At 43.5% G+C, this 9,762-nt stretch overlaps 1 protein-coding gene across 4 annotated transcripts in view; it reads left to right on the top strand.

Moving 5' to 3' along the window:
• The window catches only part of LOC112242029 (LIM domain containing preferred translocation partner in lipoma), a 456,919-nt gene extending 449,065 nt beyond the window's left edge, over positions 1-7,854 (top strand). For all 4 annotated transcript variants that reach the window (XM_042322846.1, XM_042322847.1, XM_042322844.1 and 1 more), the window contains 3 exons: positions 2,209-2,387; positions 4,375-4,495; positions 5,314-7,854. In XM_042322846.1, the coding sequence (XP_042178780.1) occupies positions 2,209-2,387; positions 4,375-4,495; positions 5,314-5,442 (429 nt within the window). In that variant the 3' untranslated portion in view covers positions 5,443-7,854. The remainder of the gene's footprint in view (positions 1-2,208; positions 2,388-4,374; positions 4,496-5,313) is intronic.
• Positions 7,855-9,762: the final 1,908 nt, after the last annotated feature.

Here is a 9,762-nt window from a genome sequence, read left to right as displayed (position 1 = left end):
AGACGTTACCTGTGGTGCTGATGTTTAGACCGAGGTACGTATCGTTACCTGTGGTGCTGATGTTTAGACCGAGGGTGCTGATGTTTAAACATATCGTTACCTGTGGTGCTGATGTTTAGACCGAGGTACGTATCGTTACCTGTGGTGCTGATGTTTAGACCGAGGTACGTATCGTTACCTGTGGTGCTGATGTTTAGACCGAGGTGGTGCTGATGTTTAGACCGATCGTATCGTTACCTGTGGTGCTGATGTTTAGACCGAGGTACGTATCGTTACCTGTGGTGCTGATGTTTAGACCGAGGTACGTATCGTTACCTGTGGTGCTGATGTTTAGACCGAGGTACGTATCGTTACCTGTGGTGCTGATGTTTAGACCGAGGTACGTATCGTTACCTGTGGTGCTGATGTTTAGACCGAGGTACGTATCGTTTTTTTTGTGTGCTCTAGGGCACCGCTGTCTAGATGTTTTTGTCTTACTGAGATGTACTGTCAGGGCCCAGGTCTGATAGAATCTGTACATAAGATCTAGGTGCTGCTGTAGGCCCTCCTTGGTTGGGGACAGAAGCACCAGATCATCAGCAAACAGTAGACATTTGACTTCAGATTCTAGCAGGAGGAGGCCGGGTGCTGCAGACTGTTCTTGTGCCGTCGCCAATTTGCTAATATATATGTTGAAGAGGGTGGGGCTTAAGCTGCATCCCTGTCTCACCCCACAGCCCTGTGGGAAATAATGTGTGTGTTTTTTGCCAATTTTAACCTCACACTTGTTGTTTGTGTACATGGATTTTATAATGTCGTATGTTTTTCCCCCAACACCACTTTCCATCAGTTTGTATAGCAGACCCTCATGCAAAATTGAGTCAAAAACTTTTGGGGAATCAACAAAGCATGAGAAGACTTTGCCTTTGTTTTGGTTTGTTTGTTTGTCAATTAGGGTGTGCAGGGTGAATGAGTGGTCTGTCGTACGGTAATTTGGTAAACATACAATTTGACATTTGCTCAGTACTGTCACGTTGGTATGAAGGATCGGGAGACAGGCACAGGAATGCGTAATTGTTTTTTTTATTAAGTCCACATTACAGCGCGCCGTGTAAAGACACAGGGACGAAGACCAAACAAACACGTAACAAAAACACATCCGTGACAAGTACATTTGTTTTCACTGAGGAAATGTACGAGTCTGCTGTTAATGATCATTCAGATGTAACCGATGTGAAATAGCTAGCTAGTTAGCGTAAAGTCTATACTGTTACACAGAGGAGTTTCCCAAGGTTGACACATATCCCACGGTAGTTACTGAGGTCAAATGTATCTCCAATTTTGTGGATTGGGGTGATCAGTCCTTGATTCCAAATATTGGGGAAGATGCCAGAACTGAGGATGATGTCAAAGAGTTGAAGTTTAGCCAATTGGAATTTGTGGTCTGTATATTTTATCATTTAAGATACCATCAACAACACAGGCCTTTTTGGGTTGGAGGGTTTGTATTTTGTCCTGTAGCTCATTCAAGGTAATTGGAGAATCCAGTGTGTTCTGGAATCCAGTGTGTTCTGGAATCCAGTGGGTTCTGGTAGTCTTTAATAGTTGATTCTAAGATCTGTATTTGATCCCAGAAGTGGTTAGAGTCTATGGATTCTTCAATTACATTGAGCTGATTTCTGACGTGCTGTTCCTTCTTTTTCCGTAGTGTATTTCTGTATTGTTTTAGTGATTCACCATAGTGAAGGCGTAGACTCACGTTTTCTGGGTCTCTATGTTTTCGGTTGGACAGGTTTCTCAATTTCTTTCTTAGGTTTTTGCATTCTTCATCAAACCATTTGTCATTGTTGTTCATTTTCTTAGGTTGTCTGCTTGAATTTTTTGGATTTTATACGGAAGCTGAAAGGTCAAATATACTGTTTAGGTTTTCTACTGCCAAGTTTACACCTTCACTATTACAGTGAACTGTTTTGTCCAGGAAGTTGTCCAGGAAGTTGTCAAGGAACAGATTGAATTTGTTGTTGCCTAATTGTTTTTGGGGAGTTTTCTACACTACTTTCTTTTCCATCTATAGCATTTCTTAATACACTTCACTTCCTTTGGCTTTGATGCTTCTCTCTCTCCCTCCTACATGGCTGAGGAGACCTCAGACTCGACAGCAGGATGTTCGTAAGGGTCAATTAAAGGAGACTGGTTGATGTCCTCTCTCTCTCTGTCTGCGTGTTTCAGAACACCCTGGAGTCCTGTAACATCTGCAGTAAACCCATCATGGAGCGTATCCTGCGGGCTACAGGGAAGGCCTACCACCCACACTGCTTCACCTGTGTGGTGTGTCAACGCAGCCTGGACGGTATCCCCTTCACTGTGGACGCTGCCAACCACATCCACTGCATCGACGACTTCCACAAGTAAGGGGGGCTGCCGCCCAACTCACACGGACGGACACACGCACCCGCACATTACCATCAACACACACAAGTATGTTAATAAATAAATAACCTATACATTAATGCCTAGTTTATGAGAAGAGAAACAGAAGTACAAATGTCACTCTCACTACCTCACATTCAGTAAGTAAAGGAGTCGTGTAGAGTAACCCTGTGGGATAATTCCTCATCACAAGCCTGACCTCAACAAAGTCATCTTTGTGTTGAAGAACAGATTAGTCTTTTTTTTCCACGGCTAGAGCTATAAATCTCACGAGGCCACCACCCACCTCACTTCCTGCTTCTGAGCCAATCACAGAGCCACCCCCTACCGCACTTCCCGGTTCACTTCCTGGTTCTGAGCCGTTCATTGGGCCTCACGTCCAATCACCTGAAAGGAGCTGAAACCTCAGAGTCTTCACTTCCTCATGGGTATTCTTGTTCCTCCAGTAGGAGTTTCCTATATGACTTTAGTTCAATGACCGAGGCTTGAAGATCAGTACAAGGCTTGAAGATCAGTAGTATTTGTATTAAAATCTGTTTTCTCTCTTGCTCTCTCCCTCTCAATTCAATTCAAAGGGCTTTATTGGCATGGGAGACGTATGTTTAAATTGCCAAAGCAAGTGACAGGAAGTAAACAAGTGAAATAGACAGGAAGTAAACAAGTGAAATTGACAGGAAGAAAACAAGGGAAATAAACAAAAAAATTTGAAAGAATAATGACATTACAAATGTCATATTATGTCTATATACAGTGTTGTAACGATGTAAAAATAGTTCAAGTACAAAAGGGAAAATAAATAAAACACAGGTTGTATTTACAATGGTGTTTGTTCTTCACTGGTTGCCCTTTTCTTGTGGCAACAGGTCACACATCTTGCTGCTGTGATGTCACACTGTGGTATTTCACCCAGTAGATATGGGAGTTTATCAAAATTGGGTTTGATTTTTAATTCTTTGTGGATCTGTGTAATCTGAGGGAAATATGTCTCTCTAATATGGTCATACGTTGGACAGGAGGTTAGGAAGTGCAGCTCTGTTTCCACCTCATTTTGTGGGCAGTGAGCACATAGCCTGTCTTCTCTTGAGAGCCATGTCTGCCTACGGCGGCCTTTCTCAATAGCAAGGCTATGCTCAATGAGTCTGTACATAGTCAAAGCTTTCCTTAATTTTGGGTCAGTCACAGTGGTCAGGTATTCTGCCGCTGTGTACTCTCTGTGTAGGGCCAAATAGCATTCTAGTTTGCTCTGTTTTTTTGTTAATTCTTTCCAATGTATCAAGTAATTATCTTTTAGTTTTCCCATGATTTGGTTGGGTCTAATTGTGCTGCTGTCCTGGGGCTCTGTAGTGTGTGTTTGTGTTTGTGAACAGAGCCCCAGGACCAGCTTGCTTAGGGGACTCTTCTCCAGGTTCATCTCTCTGTAGGTGATGGCTTTGTTATGAAAGGTTTGGGAATCGCTTCCTTTTAGGTGGTTATAGAATTTAACGGCTCTTTTCTGGATTTTGATAATTAGTGGGTATCGGCCTAATTCTGCTCTGCATTATTTGGTGTTCTACGTTGTACACGGAGGATATTTTTGCAGAATTCTGCGTGCAGAGTCTCAATTTGGTGTTTGTCCCATTTTGTGAAGTCTTGGTTGGTGAGCGGAGCCCAGACCTCACAACCATAAAGGGCAATGGGCTCTATGACTGATTCAAGTATTTTTAGCCAGATCCTAATTGGTATGTTGAAATTTATGTTTCTTTTGATGGCATAGAATGCCCTTCTTGTCTCTCAGATCGTTCACAGCTTCTGTCTCTCTCTCTCTCTCTCTGTCTCCTCTGTCTCTCTTTCTCTGTCTCTCTCTCTGTTTCCTCTCTCTTTCTCTATCTGTCTATCATCTCTCTCTCTCTGTCTCTCTGTCTCTCTCTCTCTGTCTCTCTCTCTCTGTCTCTCTCTCTGTCTCTCTCTCTCTGTCTCCCCTATTAGGAAGTTTGCCCCTCGTTGCTGTGTGTGTTCTGAGCCCATCATGCCAGCTCCAGGCCAGGAGGAGACTGTTCGTATCGTCGCCTTGGACCGAGACTTCCACGTGCAGTGTTATCGTTGTGAGGTGTGTATCTACAGTGTTATCGTTGTGAGGTGTGTGTCTACAGTGTTAATGTTGTGAGGTGTGTATCTACAGTGTTAATGTTGTGAGGTGTGTATCTACAGTGTTAATGTTGTGAGGTGTGTGTTTTGTGTAATTGTACTGTATGTGCTCCATGAACTACCTTGAGTATACCAAACATTAACAACACCTTCCTAATATTGAGTTGCAGCCCCCTTTTGCCCTCAGAACAGCCTCAATTCATCAGGGCATAGACTCTATAAGGTGTTGAAAGTGTTCCACAGGGATGCTGGCCCATGTTGACTCTGATGCTTCCCACAGTTGTGTCAAGTTGGCTGGATGTCCTTTGGGTGGTGGACCATTCTTTATACACACAGGAAACTGTTGAGTGTGAAAAACCCAGCATCGTTGCAGTTCTTGACACAAACCGGTGCGCCTGGCACCTTCTACCATACCCCGTTCAAAGGCACTTAAATATTTTGTCCTGCCCGTTCACCCTCTGAATGACACACATACAAAAACCATGTCTCAACTGTCTCAAGGCTTAAAAATCATTCTGTAACCCCGTCTCCTCCCCTTCATCTACACTGATTGAAGTGGATTTAACAAGTGACATCAATAAGGGATCAGAGCTTTCACCTGGATTCACCTGGTCGGTCTCTGTCATGGAAAGAGCATAATGTTTGGTCAACTCTGTGTATATCAGCCATGTGTAATGTTTGCTAGACAATGGTGACAGATGTGTGTGTCTCACGTGTCCACCTGTCTGTGTGTGTCTCACGTGTCCACCTGTCTGTGTGTGTCTCTCTCTCTCTCTTCAGGACTGTGGTTCTCTGCTGTCTGAAGGGGACAACCAGGGTTGTTACCCCCTGGACGGACATGTCCTCTGTAAGAGCTGTAACACCAGCCGTATCCAGGCCCTCACCGCCAAGGCTACCACTGACCTCTGAACCCCAGATACCCTGCTACACCGCCAAGGCTACCACTGACCTCTGAACCCCAGCCCTGCTACCCCGCTCACCTCTACTGCCTGGCTGGCTGCCCTTCAGCCCGACACACACACACGTACACACACACACGTACACATACACACACACACACACACGTACACACACTTACACACACACACACATCTATGAATATTATGAAATTGCTAATGGGGAGAAACAAAGATGTGATGTCCCTGAAATGTTGACAGTCTCGGTACGATCGTCAGCCTGTTGATTCCTTTATTGCTGTCATTATTATTAATGCCTGTTCCCTCTACTTGCATTTACTCTTTGACATTGTAGTCACTAAGCAAACACTCCTTATTCAGAGAGATTCACAGGACAGTCAGCAGACACTCCTTATTCAGAGAGATTCACAGGACAGTCAGCAGACACTCCTTATTCAGAGATTCACAGGACAGTCAGCAGACACTCCTTATTCAGAGATTCACAGGACAGTCAGCAAACACTCCTTATTCAGAGATTCACAGGACAGTCAGCAGACACTCCTTATTCAGAGATTCACAGGACAGTCAGCAGACACTCCTTATTCAGAGATTCACAGGACAGTCAGCAGACACTCCTTATTCAGAGAGATTCACAGGACAGTCAGCAGACACTCCTTATTCAGAGATTCACAGGACAGTCAGCAAACACTCCTTATTCAGAGAGATTCACAGGACAGTCAGCAGACACTCCTTATTCAGAGATTCACAGGACAGTCAGCAGACACTCCTTAATCAGAGATTCACAGGACAGTCAGCAGACACTCCTTATTCAGAGATTCACAGGACAGTCAGCAGACACTCCTTATTCAGAGAGATTCACAGGACAGTCAGCAGACACTCCTTATTCAGAGATTCACAGGACAGTCAGCAAACACTCCTTATTCAGAGAGATTCACAGGACAGTCAGCAGACACTCCTTATTCAGAGATTCACAGGACAGTCAGCAGACACTCCTTAATCAGAGATTCACAGGACAGTCAGCAGACACTCCTTATTCAGAGAGATTCACAGGACAGTCAGCAGACACTCCTTATTCAGAGATTCACAGGACAGTCAGCAAACACTCCTTATTCAGAGAGATTCACAGGACAGTCAGCAGACACTCCTTATTCAGAGATTCACAGGACAGTCAGCAGACACTCCTTAATCAGAGATTCACAGGACAGTCAGCAGACACTCCTTAATCAGAGATTCACAGGACAGTCAGCAGACACTCTTTAATCAGAGATTCACAGGACAGTCAGCAGACACTCCTTATTCAGAGATTCACAGGACAGTCAGCAGACACTCCTTATTCAGAGATTCACAGGACAGTCAGTGTATATCTTTGATTTTTTTCCTCTTTATGCTGTTGTTTCTCCTAGTTGACAAGCCGTCTGTCTCCTGTCCTGTCATGACATGGCTGTGGACCAAATGGCAGCCTATTCCCTATATAAGTCCAGTAGTTTGGGCACTATGGTCTACAGTAGTGTACTGTATAGGGGATAGGCTGCCATTTGTGATGTCTCCACGGTCATTCATTCCAATATGCCGGAGCTGATCTGGTCCCTCTGATCTCTTGCCTTTTTAACATCCTCAATGTACTTAATTAAGCAATAAGGCATGAGGGGGGTGTGGTATATTGGCCATATACCACAAACCCCCGAGGTGCCTTATTGCTATTATAAACTGGTTACCAATGTAATTAGAGCAGTAAAAATAAAATGTTGTGTCATACCTGCGGTATACAGTCTGGCTGTCAGCCAATCAGCATTCAGGGCTGGAAACACCCAGTTTATAATAGAAGATATCCAACACGTGGAGTAGAGGCTGGCTGGCTGACTGACTGGCTGGCTGGCTGACTGGCTGACTGACTGGCTGACTGGCTGGCTGACTGACTGGCTGGCTGGCTGGCTGGCTGACTGGCTGGCTGACTGGCTGACTGGATGGCTGGCTGGCTGACTGGCTGACTGGATGGCTGGCTGGCTGACCGGCTGACCAGTTTAAATTCCAGTCAATTCAGGAAGTAAAACAAACTCCCAATTCCAAATGTTCCTCATTGAAAAGCATTGAAGAGAATTGGAATTTCAGTGTACTTCCTGCATTGACTGGAACTGAAATGGAATTGACCCCAACCCTGGCTTACTGTATACAGAAAGTGGACCAAGCCTCTCAACTCTAACTGCTGCTTCCTAAGCCGTGACCTCTCAACTCTAACAGCTGGTTCCTAAGCCGTGACCTCTCAACTCTAACAGCTGCTTCCTAAGCCGTGACCTCTCAACTCTAACAGCTGCTTCCTAAGCCGTGACCTCTCAACTCTAACAGCTGCTTCCTAAGCCGTGACCTCTCAACTCTAACAGCTGCTTCCTAAGCCGTGACCTCTCAACTCTAACAGCTGGTTCCTAAGCCGTGACCTCTCAACTCTAACAGCTGGTTTCTAAGCCGTTCATACTACAGCATATAGAGTAAGTGTCCATTATGAGTTAGCTGAATGCCCTGCCGGCCGAGAGGAATCCATTTTCATCACATCTCTTCTCTATAAGGAGAGATGAGGGGGGGTTCTCTAATGCTGAGGATGCGTCATAAATAGCACCCTATTCTCTATATAGTGCACTACATTTGGCCAGAGCTCTATGGGCCCTTGTCAAACGTAGTGCACTATAAAGGGAATTAGGGTGCCATTTGGGACGGAACCACAGATGAACAGCAACTCCCCAGATCCCACAGCAAACATGCAGCCTGCTCTATGTACAAACATGCAGCCTGCTCTATGTACAAACAACACCGTTAGTGATAAACACACATCACGGTCCTCCTAACTATCTAATTATGTGTGTTGTTGAAACAGGATGTGCTGTATATACAGTCGAAGTCGGAAGTTTACATACATACATAGCCAAAATAACATTTCAACTCAGTTTTACACAATTCCTGACATTCAATCCTAGTAAGAATTCCCTGTCTTAGGTCAGTTGGGATCACCACTTTATTTTAAGAATGTGAAATGTCAGAATGACAGTAGAGAGAATGATTTATTTCAGCTTGTTTTTATTTCATCACATTCTCAGTGGGTCAGAAGTTTACATACACTCAATTAGTATTTGTCAGCATTGCCTTTAAATTGTTTAACTTGGGTCAAACGTTTGAAATGTCTAAAGCCATGACATAATTTCCTGGAATTTTCCAAGCTGTTTAAAGGCACAGTCAACTTAGTGTATGTAAACTTCTGACCCACTGGAAATGTGATACAGTGAATTATAAGTGAAATAATCTGTCTGTAAACAATTGTTGGAAAAATGACTTGTGTCATGCACAAAGTAGATGTCCTCACCGACTTGCCAAAACTATAGTTTGTTAACAAGAAATGTGTGAAGTGGTTGAAAAACGAGTTTTAATGACTCCAACCTAAGTGTATGTAAACTTCCCACTTCAACTGTATTCCATCCTTTTGAAGTTATAATATTGCATTAATTTGGACTGCCGATGAGTTGTCATGGTGATTCTGAGGCCTTAACTAAAGGAGATCGAAGTTCTATAGCCATCTGTTCAATACCTTATCTTATTCATAATACAATGATATACTTCTTCAAGCCAAGTAGAATAATACCTTATCTTATTCATAATAAAATGATTTACTTCTTTAAGCCAAGTACGATGCTTTTCTGACTTGACGCACATTACAGTTCACTGCATTCATTTAGAGAGTATACCAGTAATTCACATCCCAGTTCACTGCATTCATTTAGAGAGTATACCAGTAATTCACATCCCAGTTCACTGCATTCATTTAGAGAGTATACCAGTAATTCACATCCCAGTTCACTGCATTCATTTAGAGAGTATACCAGTAATTCACATCCCAGTTCACTGCATTCATTTAGAGAGTATACCAGTAATGCACATCCCAGTTCACTGCATTCATTTAGAGAGTATACCAGTAATTCACATCCCAGTTCACTGCATTCATTTAGAGAGTATACCAGTAATTCACATCCCAGTTCACTGCATTCATTTAGAGAGTATACCAGTAATTCACATCCCAGTTCACTGCATTCATTTAGAGAGTATACCAGTAATTCACATCCCAGTTCACTGCATTCATTTAGAGAGTATACCAGTAATTCACATCCCAGTTCACTGCATTCATTTAGAGAGTATACCAGTAATTCACATCCCAGTTCACTGCATTCATTTAGAGAGTATACCAGTAATTCACATCCCAGTTCACTGCATTCATTTAGAGAGTATACCAGTAATTCACATCCCAGTTCACTGCATTCATTTAGAGAGTATA

Source organism: Oncorhynchus tshawytscha, linkage group LG06 (assembly GCF_018296145.1).
Source record: "Oncorhynchus tshawytscha isolate Ot180627B linkage group LG06, Otsh_v2.0, whole genome shotgun sequence".
NCBI classification, from domain to species: domain Eukaryota; kingdom Metazoa; phylum Chordata; class Actinopteri; order Salmoniformes; family Salmonidae; genus Oncorhynchus; species Oncorhynchus tshawytscha.
Note: the sequence above shows the minus strand (reverse complement) of the source record. Positions and strands in the feature narration are given on the sequence as shown.